Source organism: Agelaius phoeniceus, chromosome 6 (genome assembly GCF_051311805.1).
Source record: "Agelaius phoeniceus isolate bAgePho1 chromosome 6, bAgePho1.hap1, whole genome shotgun sequence".
Taxonomy (NCBI): Eukaryota; Metazoa; Chordata; class Aves; order Passeriformes; family Icteridae; genus Agelaius; species Agelaius phoeniceus.
Genome location: NC_135270.1, coordinates 15524501 through 15547564, shown reverse-complemented (window position 1 = coordinate 15547564; position 23064 = coordinate 15524501). Strand labels below are relative to the sequence as shown.

At 40.7% G+C, this 23064-nt stretch overlaps 1 protein-coding gene across 2 annotated transcripts in view; it reads left to right on the top strand.

Moving 5' to 3' along the window:
- Positions 1–23064, top strand: part of SERGEF (secretion regulating guanine nucleotide exchange factor) — a 141937-nt gene that overhangs the window by 616 nt on the left and 118257 nt on the right. For both annotated transcript variants that reach the window (XM_054634198.2, XM_077179876.1), the window contains exons 2-8: positions 1052–1190; positions 1889–2044; positions 3648–3742; positions 4874–4934; positions 6072–6185; positions 6486–6548; positions 9792–9950. In XM_054634198.2, coding sequence (XP_054490173.2) covers positions 1052–1190; positions 1889–2044; positions 3648–3742; positions 4874–4934; positions 6072–6185; positions 6486–6548; positions 9792–9950 — 787 coding nt within the window. The remainder of the gene's footprint in view (positions 1–1051; positions 1191–1888; positions 2045–3647; positions 3743–4873; positions 4935–6071; positions 6186–6485; positions 6549–9791; positions 9951–23064) is intronic.

The window sequence follows — 23064 nt, the reverse complement described above, 5'->3', positions numbered from 1 at the left end:
TCGCCGGCAGTGGCTGTGAGACAACACTTGGTGTGCCTTGGCAGCTCCGCTCCCGACGTCCCCCCCGCCTGCCGGCTCTGGGCTGGCCGAGCAGCCCGGTGCTTCTGTGCGAAGTGTCGGTGTTTCTGTAGGTACAAAATAGTTATTGTATAGTTTCTGTAGGTACAAAGGGGTTATTGCTGAATGCGGCATTTTAACATTCGCCAGGTGCTGCATCTGTCGGGGGAGGTGGAGGATCAATTGAGAGCAGGTGGGGGCACAGGTGAGGTAGGGATGGGATTTGCTGGAGATTACCAGCTGTGGGCACTGTGGGTTTGGAGTGTTGCTGTTGCTGCAGTGTGTGGGGTGGGGAAGGTGATGTTATCCCCTGTGTTTGTGAATGAAGGTTGAACTGTTGGACACAGAGCTGAAATTGTCTAAGAAATTCCCTGACTTGTTACCATGTTGACAATTGCTGCTTTCCACGGTTGGTTTTGTAGCTATAGTTTTGTAGTTCTCTATTTATATAATACTTATATACTTATGTAATTAGTATCTGTAATTGGTATATTTTCATTTTGGTTTCTTTCATTTAAAATATTTAGTTAATGAGTTTAGTTAACGTTTAGTTTAGTTAATGTTTCTGATTTACTCGTTTAGGTTCCAAAAAATGGTCTTTCTGCTCTCCTTTTGGAGGTAGCCTGCCAGAAAGCAGTGGCATAAATAAGACCTTAGTGATGAGTAGGAATTATTGGTATTAAATTAAATGTGTGGTAATCATCCTGATAGGTTTTCCTCTTTATTAACTGCGAGTCTGCAGTTGAAGTTTTAACAGGTTATATTCCAGTATACTTTTTGAAATACTGGGGTTGCAGAGACACCCTTAATGACAGTGAAGTTAGGACAGTCCTGGTCTGTAATCCTGGGAATCCTGTGTCATATCAGGGGATTTTTAGGAGCAGGTTAACCCGTGGCACATCCCAAATATGCTTGTTTGTCCCTGGGAGCATATGTGTGCTTATTTTGTTAACTTTTTAAAAAAAAAGTGTTATTTTTCTGTGTGCATTTGAAGGGTGCAAACAGCTATGGACAACTTGGTCTTGGTCATAAAGCGGATGTGCTGGTTCCTCAGGCCCTGGAAGATGTTTCCTGCAAGTGTCAAGACATTGCAAGCATTGCTGGAGGAGGGGGACATTCCGCAGTTATCACTGGTAAAAACACCGCTCTTGCACGGGGTGTTTGGCTTTTAATCACTTTTTTTTTGGTGTGTTTCCCTCTTGGTTCAGTGCTGCCACCTCTCTGTGGCTGCTGTTTCTGAACAAGTACAATCCTTAGTTGTAAAACAGCTTCCTCTCCTCCCAGTTAACTCAAGTTTGGGGAAATGGGGGAAATTCCTGTTGCTCATATATTGTGTGGTTACTTTGTGGCTGTGTGAGGACTGTTTCTTCAGCTGTTTCTTTCATACAAAGACGTCAGATTTTCTGTATTGAGGGTGGGGGGTGGGAAGGAGGAGTCAGAGGTTATTCAATCTTAAGAAGTGGTAAGGTAAGGACCAGGACATCGCATCTGGCCCTTGAAAGGTTGTGCTGTATGCCACAGATAATTATGTTAAGAAGCAATACAAACAGATGTGAACATGATTAAAAAAAGCATCTTGGTGTGAGAGGTGCCTGTCTCACCATATGGATTGTGTCCCTTGACAGACCCAGCTCTCCACAGCTGTAGTTATTCAGAGATATTTCTAATGCATCAGAAACAACTGTTTCTCTTAATTTTTACTCGACTGCAGTGCCTGAAGTGACACATAATCACTGTCCTTGTTTGTCACAGGATCTCACAGGTGTAGGTTTCTCTTTTTAGTCTGTGAAGTGGAACACAATTTATTGTTTTTTTTTTTTTTTTCTTCCAGGTGCAGGACAACTCTTTGTCTGTGGCCACAACAAAGATGGGCAGCTGGGACTGAATCACACAGAAGATGTGCTGTATTTTACTTTGTGCACTGCCCTGTCTGGCTTTTGTGTAAAACAAGTTGCATGTGGCTGGGATTTTACAATCATATTAGTAGGTAAATCTTCCTAAGAACTGAGGAAATACCTTGGTGTAGAGAACACGCTAGAAGTTCCACAATGCTATTGCTTGGGTGATGTGAGGGGCCTAGATGAGTTTGAGAAGAGGCCTATGGGAACCTCAGGAAATTCAGCAAAGCCAAGTGCTGGGGCTGCACCTGGGTCAGGACAGCCCCTGGTACCAGCACAGGCTGGGGATGAGCAGATGCAGAGCACCCCAACTCCAGAAGGACTTGGGGTGCTGTGGGTGAGAGCTGGACATGCCCCAGCCATGGCACTCCCAGCCCAGAGAGCCAAACGTGTCCTGGGCTGCATCCAGAGCCCCGTGGGCAGCAGGGCAGGGAGGGGATCCTGCCCCTCTGCTCTGCTCAGACCCCACCTGCAGCTGCATCAGCTCTGGGTCCCAGCACAGGAAGGACAGGGACCTGCTGGGGTGAGCCCAGAGGAGCCCACAAAGATGATGAGAGGGATGAGGCACCTCTCCTGTGAGGAAAGGCTGAGAGAGTTGGGACTGCTCAGCTTGGAGAAGGTCCTAACCCTGGACAAATTCTCTTAACCTTAGATGGAATTTGGTTTAGCAGTGATTCAGGATTTAGCCATTCTCTGAAACCTGACATATTTGAAAGATGGCTTTCACTTTATAGCAAATGCTGCTGCTGATGACATTCAAAAATTCTTTAAGAGTAATGGATTCAGAACTTGTTTGCAGCTCATTATCAAGTACCCAGTTGTGACATCCATAATCAATCTTAGTAGTACCTTCACTAGTCCCATCCACATGATAAATCTCTCTGACATCAGTGGAGCAGATTGAATAGTAAGGTACTACCTACTTTGATTAAAATGGCATAACTGAGGCCATGGTGTTCTGTATTTTGCACATCAGACATAGATTTAGCAAAGGAGCTACCACCCCTGTAATTATACTGCCTTGTATTGGATGGTGCATTGTGGTCACAAAGCAGCACAGCCCCATCATAAACTAAAGGCTGCACCTGCCCTGAGACATCTGTGATAGGAGTGACCTTTCAGAACCTTAAAGGAGCCACAGGAAAGCTGCAGAGGAACTTTTTACAGGGGTTTGTAGTGATAGGAAAAAGGCTGAAGGCTTTCAACTGAAAAAGGACAGGTTTAGATTAGTTATTAGGCAGAATCCCTTTCCTGGGAGGGTGGTGAGGCACTGGCACAGGTTCCCAGAGAAGCTGTGCATGCCCCATCCCTGGCAGTGTTCAAGGCCAGGCTGGTTGGGGCTCTCAGCAGCCTGGGATAGTGGAAGATGTTCCTGCCCATGGCAGGGGGATTGGAGCTGGATGATCTTTAGGTTCCTCCCAACCCAAACTGTTCTATGATTCTGCATGCTGGCACTCACAGGTTTTAAGCTCTGCAAGCTAAATCACCCTCTGTTCCTTGTGTCCCAGTGAACTTGAGACCTTTTCTGGACATGGTGTGTAAGACCAGAAGCCTTTGGCCTCAGGGGCTTTGTAAGGGGACATGTTAAGTCATTTCTTGAGCTGCTTGGCTGTGTTATTGTGCTTGTTATAATGTTACAGTGCTATTGCTCACAGCTTTATTGATTCTGCTCTAAAACTTCATTTTTTGCAGGATCTGGCCTTGTGCTGTCCTGTGGGTCAAACTCTTTTGGACAGCTGGGACTTCCTCAAATTTCAGGCCCATGCTTGATTCCACAAAAGATTGAGGTAAAGATTTAGGAGGTGTTGTGCTTTATATTGCTTCCAGCAGCTTACAGAGGTCATCTGACCTCAATGGGCTTTAAGCCAGACTCTTCAACTAATTTTTATAGTGCCTATCTGCTACAGATGAGCTTACAAAGTAAAGGCCCAAGGTGAATTGAAGTGCTGAGGCTGCTTTTCTTGCTGTATGAAGAAGTTTCCCACTTCTAACAGAATGTTGATTCTTTCACTTCTCAGACAAGAAATTATTTTGCATCATGGCTCGTGTCAGATACTCCTATGCTTTTTTAAAGTAGGAGAAAGAGGGTGGCAGATCCCTTAGGTGACCTCTAGTAAGTAGGAGTTAGTTCACTTGATGTTTCTGTGCCCTTGATGTTTCCTGAGAGCATCCATTGCAGAATAGTGCCTTAAAATTGGGTGGTATTGACAGGGCTGATGTGAATCTCTCATCCCTCACCATACAAACTATTCATGCTGAATATTTGCTCTTTTGGTTGGTATCCCTTAAATTCTTGGGCTTGATGCCATCTATTTTAAATACACCTGCTACTTTTCCACCAAGGATAGATATCCAGAGGGTTTGCAGAACTCTCTAAGATCAAGACAGGATGGGATGGGAGGTAACAGAAGAGGGAAACTTTTATGTGATTGCTGAGATCTGTTAGAGTGGAGGGAACCTTTCAGGTTTTTCTCCAGTTGAAAACAAAAGTTCTATCAGTAAGTTGTCAAGACTGAACAACTTAATGCACCATAGCACTGCCTATCACCAGTATTTACTGTGGAGGTTTTGGTGTAGTTCTTGAGGAACACTGAGTTAAAATTAAAAAGAAACATTTTTGTATGGCCAACATTTCTTCTTTCATGTGAATACTTTGACTGTGTTTTTTTATTTATTGCCGTAATGCTGTGCATCCAGTTGCTTTGCAGATTTATTTTTTTGTCTCTTGAAGATGTTCCCATTAACTTTTACTGGTCAAAATGTACTTTGTGATACAAAATGTTGATATGCATTGGGACACACAGGCTGGAATTGAGAGCACTATTTTATTAGTGTTCCATTTCTGTCTGGCCTATTTTGTTTCTAGAGGCATTAAATGAAAAAAGCAACTAAATTATAATTTTCTTTCATTTGCCTAGTCTCTCAAAGAGAAGGTGGTGAGTGTTGCTGCAGGACTGAGACATGCCCTTGCTGCTACAGGTAAGTATGTCATAATTTTAATCTTTTAAAATAATCTGAAAACTTATCTGAAAGGATAAATAATATTTTTAGTAACAAATGAAATGGGATTTTAATGGCTTGGAGGAGGAGAGGGAGGAAAAGAGGATGAAATTTAACTAATCTATTTATTTTAACTATCACAGGGAAAAATACACCTTAAGGTCATGGACTGTAAGATTTGGGGACAAATTTACATGAATAATAAACATTCTAGAACCATCTTCCTGGAAAATCATGGGGAAAAACTTTTACCAAGAGTTCAGAGTGATGGTTTATTAGCAAGTTAATTTTCTGATTGATGGAAAACATACTGATTTCTTTTTGTTTATTCTGAAACAAAACATAAAAGGAGGTTTTTCAGGAAAGAGGATTTCTGCTCAATCAAAGTATCTTAGAATTTGAACTCATGATAGTATGCAAAGTAACTTCAGTTTGTATAAGATGCTTCAAAATGGAACTGCACATAAATTGTGGCTTTTTAAATGATGTAATTGAAATTGACACCTGGAAAATCACAACAATGAAAATAAATATTTCTCCTGCTGTTATTAGAGACTCTGAGTTTGTTCATGGTGTAATAGTAGGAATCAGACCCTTCCTTTTGGCATGGTTGTGTTAAAACTGAGGAAAAACAAACTGTACCAACTCTTGTGTTTGGTTTAGTTTTGTGTGAATTTCAGTATGGATTCCAGGTAGTGGAGCTGAAGATGCACAGGAGATGCTTGGGAGAACAGTGGGATCTCTGGTGCTTGTATAAACATGGGAATTGAGGTTCCCTGTGCTGCACAAACAAATTGGCATCAAAAGGGGGAAAGGGAAGAGAAAGTACAAGAACTTTGTATCCCTTCCTCAGGTACTGCAACCTCAGGATTTCTGTGTTTGAGTCTCCAATAGCTTCCTACCTTCTTAGTTTTCTTACCTGTGTACTGAGACTACAGCTGTTTGTTTCTTGTTGGCTTCACCAGGGTTATCTGGATGTTTTTTGGCATAAAAATCTTCTAAAGTGTCATTTGAATCAGTGAAAATGATTTGAAAGACTGCTCATTAATGTGTGAGGTGATTTTTGTTGGTGACTGATGTGTTTTAATCTCTTTTATTTGTATTTGCTCTGAAAAGACAGCGGTTTGGTGCTGCAGTGGGGAACTGGGATGGCATCTCAGGCAAAGCGTGCAAGCCAAGGAAAAGCCCTCCCTGTGTTCCTGACAGCCAAGGAGCCCTGTGAAGTGGCAGGTAACCCACGAGTCTGCTTCCTTTGTGTGGGTGGGTGCAGCAGAAATATAATTTGGAGTGGTACATATCTTCCTTTTTGCAAAGCCACATGGTACTGTAAACGTGGAGTGGAGTACCTGAGGGATAGAATGGGCACAGAAAATCGTGATCTGTGGGGAAAATGAGAGTCCTGCCATGTGTGTGGCCCAAAGGCAGAGCCTTATGTTGTCAAAGTCATCTCCATCCTGTTACACTTGTATGCATGTTTGTGTATGAATTGATGCCTGCTGTAGAAATTTTATCCTACCATGTTTTTTCTAGGCCTGGCAGATGTAAAGGTGAAGGCAGTTGCTGCAGGCTCCTATCATTCCGTGTCCCTCACAGGTAGGCCTCAGGTACACAGGTGAAAGTTCTCATCTCACCCTTCAAAGGGTTCTCTGCTTCTGAAATGCTGTCAGTTCTGGTAAAACTGCTGAAAATTGATCTGGCCTTGTTAGTGCTGGTAATTGTTCTGCAACAGTTTTGCACTCTGAGAACTTTCCTTTCGTTTTAAGACCTGGATTCGTGTTTTGGGTTCTCTGAGCTTTGTGCGTTTTTCTTGGGGTCAGGCCTTAGCCCTGATGTCATTCAGGGTCTGGGCTCTTCTGGCTGGAAACTCTGAAAGGATTTGTAATTCTCTGTAGCTGCAGCAGGATGCTCTCCTGGGTAGCTGTTACTGCTGGAAGCAGGGCAGCCTTTGCCCAGGGAGAAGAGCTGTGCTGGGTGCTTGTGCCAGGAAAGGCAGCAGCAGCAGGGTAGTTCCAGCAGTGTGAGCTGATGCCTCTGCATGGGGCAGTGCAGGGCTGTGAGCAGGCCTGGAACTCCCTGAGGTGTCTTGGGCTCCACTGTGACAGTGTGCAGATCTCTGGTGTGAGAGCACAAAGCTTATTTGAAGAGTAGGAAGCTGCTTTAATTGCTTAGGCACTTCCATAATGTCTGCCATTTGTTCTTTGATCCTTGGGCTGTGCTCCCATGCTGGAGTACTGAGTATCCAGTAATGAAAGTCTAATAAAGATTTCTTTTTATATTGACAGATTGGGAGAAGGGGAAACAGAATAGCTTTCATTCTGTAATCTTACAGTTTTGAAGTGTGTAAAATATATTGAACCTTATGAAGACAAGTCTTTGCCAAACTTCACAGGAACAAGTTCTTAGCAAATCTGCAGCCATCTGGTACCTCTGTCATCATTAAAGGAGCACTGGAGTATTTGCTTCTGCAGATCTATAGAGATTTAGTTGTATGGGGAGATGTTCCAAGATGTAAATTGTATTGAATTCAGAGATGCAAAGTGTATGCAAGATTAGTGAAGACAAACTGTAAGAACAAATAAAATCTGCTTTAGATAATTGGCAGTCTCTATGTAGACAGTGAGCAGATTATTCTTTCATGCTTTTTTAAGAGAGCGGTCTATTTGGCAGCAGTGGGACCAAGATTGAAAAATTAATGCCAAATACTTTTATAATGTGATACTGTTGCTGCCCTTCATCCTGCAAGATAGTTATTATTTAAATATTTTGTATTTTAAAGATGCTTGATATAATAAAGATACTGCTGCAGGGAGTTTATTTAAATGGGCCCTTTTTTCTAGGAATGCCTTGCACTGTGGTGCAGTTTTCTTTGCCTCTGTTCCATGAGTCACCTGCTGGTGGGATATGAAATACCTGCAGGCAGGTTGGGACATAACTGTTGATGTGGGTTACAGACATGGGTGGGGGCTCCTTGGAAAAAAGGATGGTAGAGTCTACTGTTACCCAAACTGGCCTGAACCCTCCAGGGGTGAGAATATGGTGCTAAGTGTAAGTCTAGTGTCTAAGTCTTTCCTCAGACTTACTCAAGAGATGAGATAAGGGTTGAGCATGTGACTTTTCCCAGGATAAAGCAAAATCCTTCTGTAAAAGGAGGTGACAGAGGCAATGCATGTTAATGTGGAATATGAATGGCCACAGTGTTTTTCTTTGTGTTTCTGTCACCCATTTTTTTTTTCTTTTCCTCTCCAGGTGTGTGTACTTCATGTTGGGAAGGAATTTATAATTTTAGTGGAGAATTTGAATATTTGAATGAAACAGTTGCTTGACTTGTTTTTCCTTTTTATTTCAGTTGTGTTGTTTTAAAGAGGAACATGGGGAGTCCTGCAGATGACTGTCAGTACTGGCTTCTCCCCCCACTCCTTGCCAATTTTTCACTAGCAGTAGTAGAGTGGAATTCTCCTGGCTTACTCTTTCTGTTGCTGTTACCAAACTGAGATTATTAAATCTACTGTAGCCCACGTTTTACTTTTTTTTTTTCTTCTTTTCCCTCTGAAACATTTACTTCTGTCATGGTGCTTGTAATGAATTCAGTGCTGGCCTGAACATCCTGATGGCCTTGAGTGTTGTGGAGGTGTGCTCCAAACAATTCCGTGTTGGAATTTACATGGCTACCAGTCTTTCTGGGCCCGCAATAATGTGCAAGATCAGGTGTGCAAGATTTATTTCTTACACTTCCAGCTTGTGCAGGCTGGCAAAGGCTTCAGGGAGGCCTGACAGCTTATGTTCTCAAGTGGTTTTTGTGGATTTTTTTTTCTACTGTGGAGGCCTAGGAGCTGGGAGGAATGGTTTTGTCCTGAAAAGATGGAACTAATGATATCATGTCATGGCTGCAGAAGGACTCCTCTGAGCTGTCACTGTGTCAGTGTCCATTGGTTGTTAGGCTGTGAGCAACTCCAGCTTGCATTGATGTAAAGGACTTGTGGGTATTTCTGTGAAAAGATTTATTCCTGTTTGCAAACCTGGAGTGTGCATTTGAACAAATACCTGTTTTAGAAAAGAGATGTGGAAGGCAGGTGACTATTTACAGAAGTCTCTTAGGTGTTGTCTGGTGTGATTTTGAGGCACAATAATATTTTAATTTTGCCTTGTGATGGGTGGTGCCTGCTTCAGTTGTATGTTCAGAGCTGCATGTCCAATTCCTTTAGGAAGTGACTGTGCAAGGTGAGCCATGGAGCACTGGACTGTCCTTGCTTTGGGGGATTTACTGAATTTGCTCAAGCTGAAGGAGGCAGAATTGGTATGAGCAGAGCTGTGAGTCTGTCTCTTGCAGAGAGGCTGGGAGACTGTAAAGCAGAGCAAGAGCAGCCAGCCAGGCTTTGAATTATTTGCTGCAGTCCAGAAAGTTATTTACTGGATGTAATCAAAGCTTTGGAGTGGAAATAATAGCTGGTCTGCAAGGACAGGCTGGACAGAGAGGGACTGCTCAGTGAATGTCTCCAAGAGGCTTTGATTTTCTTTTACTCAGAGAAGTTGACTACTGTGGTTAGTTTTGTAATAAAAATTAGTCTTTGTTATAAACATCTAGGCTGTTGGACCTGAAAGGGCTCTCACTGCTTCAGGGAGTCTGTGTAGCCCCCAGAAAATAGGCTGTGCTGTTAAGGCCCTTGCAAATATTTCTGATAACCCAGTTACAATGGTAAAGAGTGGTAGGAAAAAGCATCCAGTGAGAACATAAATTGAATTAAATGTTCTTTCCTCAGCATCACTGAACTGAGACTGTATCTGATGGTATTAAATCTGTATACATTTAAACAGATTTTATCTCTCTGTCTGTTGTAGATGGAGGACATCTGTATGTCTGGGGCAGCAACAAACACGGGCAGCTGGTGAGCAGGAACATCTTTCTTGCTGAGCCCAAGAAGATTGACACTCAGTGTTTCTCACATGAAAGGATTGGAGCAGTCTGGAGTGGCTGGACCCACCTGGTGGCACGGACAGGTAGGATATTTAAAAAGCACTAACATATGGCACCCAAACAGCAGATTGTAAGCTGTCTTTGTTTCAGGCATGCAGTGTTCTTTCTCACTGATAGTGGCTGGACACAGAGTGTTGCAGTGTCACTCAAGTTCAGTTGTCTTTTGAAAAATGATGGGGACAGAAATCCTTTGGCTGCTCTTTTAGTAGGGCATAAGGGCAAAGAAAAGAATATATTGATAAGAAAATCAGTAAACTAAAATAAGCTGGCTTATGTGTGTGTTTGTGGTCAAACCCAGAAAACATTTGGAAAAGACAGGTAAAAAGAAGCTTGATTACATTTGAAGAGCATTCCCTGAAGATGAAAACAAAGGAAGATTTCATGTTGAAGCTGCACTTTCCTGGAAATCTTTGTGATGAGAACAGTGTGAAAGCTGCCACATGTGCAGGGGTGTAGGGTTAGATCCTTACCTAGGAAGAGAGGAGAGGAGGGTTATGTAACACTGACATTCATGTGTAAAGGGATGGTTGAGCTGATGAAGCTCATCCAAGTGTGAAGCACAAAGGCAGGAGGGAAAGGTAGATGAGATGGAAGGGCAAGACAGCTGTTTTGTGGTTGTGTTCTTTGCTTCTCCTGTTGCACAGTGTCTGGTGCCATAGTTAAGGCTAACAAGAGGGTGGAAGTCTTTCACAGAGGAAAAGGAGCAGCCAGAGCTGTGATGTATGACTGGAAAAACAAATTGGTTGTTTTCTGTTTCATAGCATTCATAGTATGTCAGAGTGTAAAAAATCTATATCAGCTGTTCTTTTAGCTATTTATAAGAAATGTCTGAACTCTGATTTTTAGAGGATGCTATACTGAAAATTTGAAAGCTGCAATCAGTGCTGTGAGCTGCTTGGAAACGTTTCAGGTGGAGTGAAAGAATTTATCTCAAAATCTGTAGTTCTTGAATTAAGTGCTTGATGTCATCCTCACTGGAACAGAAATGGTAGAAAGAAGCCATTAGTCAGGATAACTTGATTTTTAAAGAGTGACTCTTGACAACTTGGTTTGCTTTTCTTCACTATTTCTTAATAGAGCATACCCACTAAATAAAATTTCCCTAGAGTTTTAGTAACTTCAATGTTTCAGTTACTTGATACATATCTGTGGGTATTACAGACATGGAATATTTCAGCAGGTGTTTTTATACAACAACAAGAAGTGTGTCAAGGGACTAGCAGGGCTGTTTTGCTGGTGAATGTTTAAAAAGAATTTATATAAAAATAGGCTGACTTTCTACATCTGCATTAGAAAAGTGGCCAAGTGATGCAGTGGCACAAGTTATTGCTGAAGCTGTATTTTATGTGTTTAGAATTTTAAATGTCTTTGAAGAGCAATGGACCTGAACCTAAATCATCTGGAATAAGATTTTGAATGGCTTTTGGCAGCCTCCAGACACCAATCAGGATCCCATGGGAATTTCAAGGGTTGTTCAGCTACTAGATATAGTGTGAGCTGGAGCATTTAACTCTTTCTGGAAAATCATTTGCTGCATTAAACTTGCAGCTGAATAACTGAGAAATGCAGCCCACGTGAGAACTGTCCCCTGCATGCAGTTCTTCCCACCAGTATTTTTACCTCCTTCCTAGCAAAGGAGGAAATGTTGCTTCAGTTTCCTGAAGTCATAAACCAATGATCCCCAAACATTATGCAGCAGTAAATTATTTTTTGAGCATGCAGCCTCCAATATAGTTACACTTATTTATTTATAAATTATATAATGCTGTAATATGCAAACTATAACATATGTACAATAGCCATTTTACAAAGGATGCGATAAACACTACTTAAAGTATTACTTTATTGACTTAAATAATTAAAACCGTTCATAATTTATTAATAAATTAAAATATTTATATGGCATTTTCATCCTGCCCTCCATTGGATTGTCTTGTAAATACCTAGGGCTGCATGCACTTCACTTTAGAGATACTGATACAAACATTTCCTGCTTGCTTTATTCTGGGGAGTTCCCCAGTTAGTGGAAAGGAGGCAAAATAGAGTGATTTTTGGACACAGGAAAATGGAAAGAAAGGGATATTGTAGTATGATGCCTCTCTCCTCATTGTGGAAGATAAAAACATACTTTGGAAAGACATTGCAGTGTACAAGGATTTTGCTGCATGAAAGAATGAGTAAGATTTTTCTAGTTAATAATCCCACCACAAAGCAAAATTTGGTAGTTTAAAGTTTGTTACAGTATCTGAATTCTCATCTAGTGTTTGCCACAGAAGGTAGTTGAATTTTAAGAGGCTCTTACGAATACTCAGAATTCTGTTTGAATTTTTTCTCAGAACATTAATCCTGGTCAGAGTAGTAATAATGAAAAACTTGTTATTGCAGCTGTCTTGATAGTAACTAAAAACTCTTCTCCTTGGAAAGACACAGGAAGGAACTGGGTGGATAAACATTGGACACACAATGCATAAATTCACAAATTCTGCCATTTCAAAATGACATTTTAATCTTTATCTGCCAGGTGAGCAGTCCTTGGGTGCTGAACTAATGGAAGAGTGAAAAGTAAATGAGAGTGATGTTGTTAAAAGCAACCATCTGGAGGAATAGTTGCCAGTTCCGTGGCTGCAGTGGTTTGACAATTTTAAAGTGAGTCCAAGCAAGTTATCAAGTTTGTTATCAGAAAAAAGGAACACAGCATAAATATTTTTGTCTTCTGTCTTTCCCTCTTATGTAAGCTGGCCTGTTTTAAGACTTGCTTTGTTTTTCCTTCATGCTGCTGGCAAAATTTTGTACTGTAACATAAAGCAAAACGCAGAACTCATTTTAATTTCTTCCCCATTCTCTCTTTACAAGGGATTTTAATTGCACCTGAAATCACTTTAATACCTGCATCTCTTTCATATGCTATGTTCTACCTCATTCAGCAGAGGTTTCCTGTAATTTCTTTTTAGAGTTTGATCAACTCTTTTTTCATTTGCTGTTGTTTATGTCATAAAGCAGTTTGGATTCAAGACATTAATTCCTGAGAAATTAATTCCTTGACTTAAAGGTGTTAAGGAATATTTTCACAAGATGTTGTGTTTTTAATCCTTACTTTTAACTGATCTTCATCAGCTTCAATTCCTTATTCTTTTTCAGTTTCAGCAATAACTTGTGCCACTGCATCACTTGGCCAGTTTTCTAATGCAGATGTAGAAAGTCAGCCTATTTTTATTTTTATTGTAGAGGTATCTTTTGGGGCTATTTCCATTGTATGCACTCCTACTGTAAAATAACTCACAGAACCCTTCAAGACAGATGAGTGCTTTCTTTTCCTGCCTTGATTACTGTTTCCTACAGAGGAGGGAAGCATAGTTAGACTTCATGGCATCACCTGTACTCTTTCAAAGTAAGTTATATTATTCTGATAGTAGTGGTGGTCCTAGTTGATGATGGTTGGTCCAAAAAGATGAAAGTTGAGAAGCCCTGGTTGCTCTTTGATCAGGTCTCTGATGATGAACTTGCTGGTGCCTTTGGCTTATTTTCTATTTTCTCTGTGAATGCTTGGTTCAAGTGACTCTCAGGAATGCATTTCACTGATGGCAGGGCAGTGCTGTTGCTGCTCCATGTGCAAGACAGAACCAGGTGCATTCTTGTGGCCTTGGACTCCAAGTACCAGTGCTCTTCCCTGTACAAGGCTGGCTTCCTGTCCAGCACTCTGCTTAATGGCACAAGGAGCACCACTGCAGTGTAGGTGATACTGGTTTTGAATAATGAGCAGCTGTCTTGCATTGCTCTCCTTAACAATGGCAGCTTTAATTTGTGGTCCCTCTCGAGTTAATGCAAACACTTTGAGGGGAGCTGCTGAAAGAGAGGTTATTGCTTAGGTCATTTAAAAGAGAGCTAAACTGTGGCCTGTAATGTGGAAGATGTAAATTAGTCTACTTTGGGGAATGATAGAACCAGTCTGACTTGAAGGCAAACCTAAATATAGCAAAAGAGGTATTTTAAAGACTTTGAGGTGAATCATCAACTTCCATTCAAAACAAGATATTTTATTTTTAACTGGAAAGCCTAATAAATAACCTTCCTTAATCTGGCCTGGTTTATTATCTATATATTCTCCTGAATACATTCCCTAATCTATTTGTCACATAGTGTCACATGAAGTTATGCTTTGTTTGAGCTCAGATAAAGAATTCCAAGCTCTTTCACTCAGAAAGTTACTTCAAAAATGCAGTTAAAATAGTGTTTCTGCTGCCTGTGCAAAACTGCCTCCAGCTAAAAAATCTTGGAAGAACAAAATGCTGTGACATAGTCTGAATAATATTCTAAATCCTCATTCCAAATGTGCATCTGAATTTGTGCATCTTTGAATGTCCCTTGATGTCCTGTCATTTAGGCCACACAAAACCACTCTGAAGGGGTCTGACATGTTAGTGACCTACACAGTAAAATAGAAACCATCTCCTGTTTTTTTCTGAAGCAAATGACAGCACGTCCCTCCGAGCACCGAGAGCAGAGTGAGAGAACATTCCTAATGATCTTGTTTGAGTCATTAACCTTTAGCATTTGAGTCTTTCACAGAGGCTGTAGTTGCACCTCTAGGTGCCTTTTCTGATGGCAGTCACAAGGTAAAGCTGCTGGGCTTTGCTGGCAAGTTGTGCAGCTGCAGGGAGGTGAAGGGGAAGGACGTGCCTGGCACCCGAGCAGCACAGCCTCAGCCCACTAGAGGTCCTTTCCAGTTTGCTCTTGAATCCAGGCTCTGCAGCTTTCCTCTGGAAAGCTAACTTTCTCTGCCTTGAATTTTTCAGCAGCTCTCTAGGACAGCAAATACTGATTTGTGTTTATATATGTATATATATCATATATATTTTTTTGTTTTAATGCTTGTCTCTTTAGACACAGCTGCCAAGAGTTTGAAACTGGAGCCCTACATGAGGGAGCTGCATTTCATTGGAAGGATGCTGGGTTTTGGGAATAAGGTGAAATACAAAAAAATAGCTTAATCAAAACCTCCTGATCAATAGGTACATCTGAGCTGCTTTGAAGCACAACTTGAGTTCAAGAAATGAGTGTTCAAAGAAGAAAAGTCTTTGTCCACCTGCTTGGGGGTAAATTTTGAAGCTTCAGGGCCTATCTTGAAGTTCCTGCATTTCATTATAAAGTGTAGAGCATGGCAATAGGAGAGAAAGAAATGCACAAACTTGGGGACCAAAATTCAGGCATGAACACTAGGAACGATGGGAAATTGAATGTGCAATAACAGGACAAAAGATTCTAGATGCCTATGAAAATTTCCTGCTTTCTGTATTGTCTTCAGAGCAGTCTCCTCGTTCTGTCACATGGTCATCTCATTGGTGTTCAACTTCCACAGTGATTATTTTAAAATTTTGTTCTAGATAGCTGTAAATACCTAGAAGATTTTGGCATCTTCTTTGGCTTTATGGGCTGGCATCATTCCTTGGCTTTATTTTTAAACTTAAAAAGTTAAGAGAGTGTGTGTGTGTGTGTCTTTGTGTTTGCTTTGTGATTCTACACTCCTATTCTTGCTTTCCCTCCTGGGAGTTACTTCTACATGGTTTTGATAAAAGTCTTGAAGAAATTCATTCAGTGGTTTAGTCACTGAAAGGGAAGTTGGGTAAAATGGGAGCTGAAGGTATGTTCTGAAAGGTTATTATCAAGTGTTGAGAGTTGTTCATGTGCAGAGATTTGTCACAGAATCTTCCTAACATCATCTTTTGAGTAATTGAGTTGTTTCTTCAGTCACCAGCCCTCTTTTACTCTCCTTGTTACTAGGAACTTCCACTTGTACAGCAAATAGCTGTGCATGCCATCTTACATCATTTCTGTGTGAAAAGAGAGCCTGTCAGGAAGATGCTAAACTGTCACTAAGTGTGATTGAAGGCACTCATTGTAAAATGGAAACATCAGTGATCGGCATTAAGGACACAGAAACTTACCTCAGTATTTGAAATTCCCTTTGTGAGCTGTGACATTGCATCGGCACATGGAGATTCAGATGGCCTGGGAAGAGTAGGATTTACATGGATTTTTGTTAAATTTAGGTCATGAGTAGAAATGAGCTCAACAGGAGGAAAAAAACTATCAAAATTTTCCAATCTGTTCTGCTCCTCTTATGTGTGGGGCAGCCCACAGAGTGCCCTTCCCAGAGCAGAAGGGAAAGATAAGGTAGGTAAGGCTGGTCTGTCTTGGATCTTCTGCTGGATCTGCCTGGGGTCTTCTGGCTATGGCTTCCTCTCATGGAAGGGTCTGTTCCTTCCTTGGAACAGGCTGCTCAGGGAAGTGGTGGAGTCAGCATCCCTGGAAGTATTCAAAAACCTGTGGATATGGCATGTGAAGACATGTTTTAGTGAACATGGCTTTGGTGCTGGGTTGATAGTTGGACCTGATGATCTTAGAGTTCTTTTCCAACTGTAATGATTCTGTGGTTCTGTGATTCACACTTGCTTAGTCCTGTCCAGATGTCTTTTACTAAGTACTCCATGATTGCAGGAGTTTGGAAAATGACTCTGTCATCATTCAGCATTATGTTATGGGGCTTTAGGCCACATGTGTGGAAAGAGAAATTTTTACATTGAATTTCTCCTCTCCCTTTTTTTTTTTTTGTGTGTGTCATATCTTCTCTTTTACTAGTGGGAACAGTGATTATTGTGGACTTAAATAATGTGACTGTCCCAATTTGACAGAATTTTCATCTTTAAAAAGCATTCAGAAAAAAAATTACAGTTTTAACATGTGGATCTGGTATAGATTTTGTTCAAGGCATAAGTGGATGAGATTAGGAATTAATTACTTTCTTTGATTTTCCTTTTTTTTCCCCCTTTGGTTTCTGTGGTTGGACTGCTGCAGTTTATGGCTAGCCATCTATTTAGCAAATATAATAAACAAGGTCAGATACATTAATAACTATGTGCTTGTGTGCAGGAAATCTGTAAATGTGGTGTTTGTTCTGTTTGCAGTATCCTCCAGCACCAGAGCAGCTGTGCAAGAGGAGCTGTAGTTTTGTGGGCTGAGAAGGGCACCTTGTTGGCTCTGAGCTATTCCTTGGGGGTTTGTTTTTTCTTACTCTTTTTCTCTTAAAGCAAATTAAACTCTTGCAAAGGTAATGATGATAATTGCATTGAAGACACCACCCCCCTCACAATTATTGTGAAACCAAGACACAAAGCTGATACAAATTTCCTTAAATGAAGAATAGTTTGGCCCTAAGTGTCCCTGTCTTTCTAGTTCTTCTGACTACTTGCAGCTGGAACTGCTGGCACTATCTAAGCCACTTGCTCTTCTGATTGGCTGTTTCTGCTTTGTTATATGTCAAACCTTTTCTCCTGAACCATACTGAAATATTTCACATTGTACTTGGGTCTCTGTTAATTCACCTATTTGAAGCCGAAAAGAAGCAAAGGTAAAGGCAAGAGAAAATTCACCATTTCTTAACTTCTGTCATAAGCTGCCTCCAAGTTCCATATTCATAGACATTAATAGAGTGAGATCCAAATGCAGAACTCACAAGACCACTGTTGTGTGCTGCTATGACAGACTGGGCCAGACTCACCTCCTCTTTGCTTCTCAGCCTTTAATTCAGCTTCAAGGCTCCCATATGCTGTGGGTCCCAGCAGCTAACCACAATGATGCTTCTGTATTAGGCCTGTTATCCAGCAAAGAGAGCATGGACTGGAAGACTGGGTTGGGGGTTTCTTCCCTAGACCCTCTTCCAGCTGGGAGATCTGAGAGGGGGGCAAAAAAATTTACAATTTCATTTTGGGTGTTATCAGATCATATGACATAGTTTGCATGTAGTAAAAGGGTGATGGGATTGATTGAAATTTTGGAAATTCAAAGCTCTTAGTGTAGAGAATTGATGTGAAGCAAAAAACAAACAGTGAGAATTTGCACTTCAGAATTTCTGCAGTTATGCAAAGTGGGTATAACATTGTCTCAGACAAAGTTGGAATCCTTAGAAAGGTAGAAGTGCTTTGCATTCACTTGGTATGGAATAGGAAGCTGGAACCAATCATTACCTGATAGTTGAAGTAATGTGCATGGTAACTGATTGCCAAGAACAAGGTATATGTACTCTGCCCTCTTAGTTTTATTGGTCTTTGAGAAGACAAGGCTACTGTATTTTCAAATAACTTCATTTAAAGTTATGCATTTACTAAGCCAAGCATTTCTAAGCTCAGCTTCTGAAAGCAGCTGTCTATGTGAGCACCATCTATGCATGTAAGTGCATCGATCTTATTTAACCTTAGTAATATTTTAAGGCCATTAAATACTTGTTTTCATAATCTTTAAGTGACATTTCTTGTTTAGTAAATAATTATTCAGGTTTAATGAGTCTTACTATTCAAACATAGGTAGTGGGCTTTTTAAGAGCTGAGTGGCAGTTGAGTACTTCTGAAAAACAGAAGTACTTTTCAGGAAATTTTTTCTTAAAAACCTAGACACAAACAGGAAAAATATCCATAAAGCCTACATAGATTGTTCCTTTCATGATTACCTTGAAGTAATTTTGAAATAAATAATTTGATACTGTAAGGTACTGTAGGAAACAGGAGATATATCAACAGCTGTAAATTTTCAAGAATGAGTCTGTAGTCTTGTAGAATGGCTCTGATACTTGGGTAGTATGATGAGATCTGCCAACAGTGTGTGGCTTTTATTCTTTAAAGTATTCCAGTTGTGAGGAATCACAGCTCATGGTGTGGTGGTTGAAACTGAGGGTGAACTCCCTCTTTTTTTGTAGCTCCTATTTGGACTTCATTGTCTCTCAGGGTAGCTACATATATTCTGTATGGATCCCAAACAGCTGAGATTGAACTCTGCAGATGAAGGGGAATTATGTTTTCTATGTTGCTTAGGATACACTTTAGGGTTTTGGGATGTTCTGCTTGATTTAAGAGCCTGTGTGGTTCAGGTTTGCTTTCTTTATCCAATATTATGGGGCCCACAGTAGGCAATAATAAAATAATCACAATGGTTTATTTTTGGGGGACAAAGACCTGGAGGCATAGAAGGTATTAGCATCTGATTCATGCAGGAGAAAAACCCTAGGAGGGGTGGGATTTCCTTAGGTGACTCATTCTCTATTTTACTCTGTAGCTAACTAAAAGAAAAAAAATCTAAAAAACACTGTGTAGTCAACGATCTATTCAGGGACAGTGCTGTATGTCACTTTTGCTAAGATCTTTTTATTGTGAGTATAGGAAATTTTACTTTTCTAGAATTTTCAAAAATTTACCTTTACAGAGCTGACCAAAATATATATGCAGAAAGTCCTTGAGGAGAATGTTTTCCTGCTTGTCCTTTCCACCCCAAGATAGAAAGCAAACTGAAAATCAGTTTGGCATTTCTCATCTTGAATTTTGGATCTTGTAGCTGATGGATAGGATTTTGTAGGAATTTGCCTGTACACACATTTCAGGCTTGTGCCTGCTGATGACACATCTGCCTGGAGCTGAAGCTGTTCATTGAGGACAAATGGACACTAAAACATCCAGAAGTGAAGGTCAGGCTGTGGGGACAATAAAAGGGTGGCAGTGTGGATTACTAGATATTCATGTGGGTTGAAGAATCATCCTGACAAGTCACGCAGCACAAAGGAGGGTGTTAAATCCTGTTTTGTCTCCTCTTGCTTGTTCACTTTGCCAGAGAGAAAGAAACAGAGCACACAATGCCAAAAAAAAACCCAAAATGCTGTGGCCATGCACACAGGTAGAAGCTGATAGTTGAAATACAACAAACTTCTGCTGTCTGTGATTTAAAAATCTGGGTAGTTATTTAAAATTCCTTTAGTTCACCAGAGCAGTGTTCAAACAAAGTTCATGAAAAGCTGTTTTAGCACAGGAGAAAACTCATGGTTTCTTTAGAAACTGCCCTATCTCACTGAATTGTGTGAAGCATGAAGAGAAGGGTAGAGCTTCTTTTGATCAATATCCATTGTAACATCAGAGAAAAGAAGGTACTGAAAAAACAGGAGCTTTTTGTTCTTCATTGGTGTCCCCTCCTTACTCCTAATGAGAAGTTCTTTTATTTCTCCCTTCTCAATTTAAAACCTAAGCCCCTCTTAGTAACAGGCTGCCTAGCACATCAATACTTACATTACAACCCTGTTCATATGCACACTTAGGTAAACCTTAAACATAGATGTGCTGGCACACAAGCAGATACAGATGTTGTAGCTCTGTGGATGTAATTGTGGACAGCTTTGCTTCACTGGGTAAGCATCAGAAGTAAATCTCACTGGCATCATCCCCTCTTGGCTGGGAATTTCAGATCCTTTACAGGACAGACTTAGATTGCATTCATTAGTAACATGTCCTTAATGTTTCTAAAGTTTTAGACTTGCTCTGTACCTGTGGCTCTGAAATGCTGAAAACACCCCACAATGATAAGAGATATAGACACAAGAATTCAGGAGTCAAAAGGAACTCTGCTAGCTGGATAGTGTCCCCTTGTGAAAGATGGAATTTTTTTCAGGGCATAAGTGGCATTTGGATGCTTTGACCATTATGCAACCATTTACACCTTTGTCCACTCTCTCCCTGCAATCTCCTTGATATTAAGGATCTTGCTATACCCAGGTGGAATCTCGTGTTGTGCTTTTATTTCTTCCTCCACCCCCTTACCCAACTCTTAAATTTTCTTGTGGGTGGAGGGAGAAATTGGGATGATATTCCAGAGAGAATACATCACCTTATTGCTCATTATTCATCTCTTGACTTCAAAGGGTTTGAATTTTCCTTCCCATCCCCTTTTAGACTGTTTTGTTCCTGCTGTCAGCGGGAGCGCTGCTCATTATTTGAGGTGCACAGCCCACTCTGTCTTAGTCAATTGTAGCTGCTCTTGTAAAGATTCTGACTCTGAACAAGGCGGGTGATCTCCTGGGAGGCTCTGGAGGTGCCATTGTTGGGTTTGTGGTACTGTTCTCTTCTTTGTACTTTATTTCTTAAGAACAGCACATAGTTAGGGTTGAACTCCATGGGATGTAGAACTCGGCTGCTTCTGGAGTGACTGAGGAAGTTCAAGCCACTTAGCAAATCCAAGGACTGCTGTTCTAACACTTTATTTCTGTATTTTTGTCTGAGGCTTGTTATCTAGTGAAATCTCTTGTGCAACTGGTCTCTGATTATTGGGAGTGCATCTTGTGGCCAACAGTGAAAAAGCCCAGCTCTCCTTCAGGCTGCCATTCCAGAGCATTTCTTTTGCTTTTTCTGTGTCTGCCTTTCCACAGCATGCCCTTGAGCCTTTTGACAAGGTAAATATTAGCACTGGGAACCTAATTACCTTCCCTTTGTTTATCTCTTGTATGCACATGGCTGTTCCTTCTGAGGCTCAGATGGTGATGGGATATTGAGAGTAGCAGGATCTTGAGTTCTCCAAATTAGGCAGATTCACAAATGTTTGCAATATTGCAGCTAGAGGGAATGCTTTTCATAAAATGGTCTAGAAAACATGCCTATGCTGTAATTTGTAATCTCTGAATATAATTTTCTGTAGCACTGTACTTTGTTAAGTCTAATAAACAGGACCTGGGCCTTGCCTCAAAGGGGATAAACATCTAAGCAGTCCTTTTACAGACAAAAAATTAGGAAATTGGACACAAGAAAATAATTGGAAACAAATAAAAGCACATGCAGCATATTATGATAGTTCAAGGGTGTTGTCTTCCCAAAATGGTGTCCAGAAAGATCTGGATGTCTTTTCAGTTTTCTGGGGAATGTTAGAGGAAGAGATGCTCAGCTGCAGAAGGAAGGAAATTCCAGGTTAGAGAGGCCTGTATGGAAGAAAGCATATAACAGTGCAGAAGGACATGGAGATATAAATATAGAATGTCAGTAAAAGTGTATGACTCATACTGCTGTAGTAGCATAGTGCAGAATTTATTTGCAGAAGTACTGAACAAAAACCCTATGGTATACTATGCTGCTTTTGCAGATAGTTTTCCATAGCTGCTTACTGTTTTATGCATCCAGCTTTTTTGGAGACATCACCAAACTGTGCTTCAAGTTCCTTTTTTTCCTGCTTTTTGTTAGGACTTTTGTTAGTTGAAGAGTTAAGTCCTCTATTGAACCTTGAATGCAGCAGTTCTGTTTGCTGGGTAGAGATGAGTTAGATTTGTTTTTAATCATGTAACTAAATTTAGCCAGCAATCTGCATTTTAAGGCATTGCTATTAAAAGTCTAAAAGTGAGATATGTATCATAGTTTGAATTTAAAATAAGCCAGAGGCACAGCTGGTGAAGCAGTCATGACTCTCTAATCATGAGTGGAGGGAAATAAGGAGGGAATTTTCTCACCTTGCAGGATGAATGCAAAGTCTGATAGGTGCTGTAAAATCCCAGCTTTGCCCCCAGCCCCCTTCTCCAGCTTGGTTTAATGATTGCATGGATTTCATGACATTCCTCCACTTTCTTTTTTCATCCAGGATGATATATCTGTATGATATCAGAAGTATGAACACAACTGCACATGCATTTAAGTTTTTCCTCTGCTTTATTCAGAGCTTTGTGTGGTACTTTATATTTCCAGTCTCTCCTCTAAAAGGAAAATGGCTAGTGTCCCATGGAAAACCTGAACCAGAGACAAGACTTCCAAGGCATCTGGAAAGTCCTGGAATTTGCCACATTGAAAGTTATTATTCAATCTTTCAAAGCAGTGGAGCATGCTGTTAAGTGTGTGAATAATCCCATTAACAGAGCGTTGCCCATCTCGAGACATAAGTTGTTGTAACTATGGAAGCAAAAAAGGAGGAGTATGCCTGGTTTTTAGTGAATGAAAGTCAAAGCTGTTTAGATGTTTAAAGATGTCCAGAGTGCTGGTAAAGATGGATCTGTTGGAAACGTGCATGACAAATTTAGCATGTCATGGAAATGGCAAGTTATGCCTAGCCTATCATATGGGGTATTAAACTGACTTAACACAGCACTGCCTTCAGCAGTGTTTCTTGGTGTAAACTGTTGCCAAAGGCAGCTCCCATTCTGCACTTTGAGGATTTCAGTCTGTGTTAGGCTGTTACAGTCCTGGTGTCTTCTCTTGGTGAGTCTCACACATCCTCAAAGCTTCACCTGCTTAACTGAGTATTTTCCATTATATCCTGTGTTCATACAGGTCCTTGGGTGTTCAATATTTTGATATC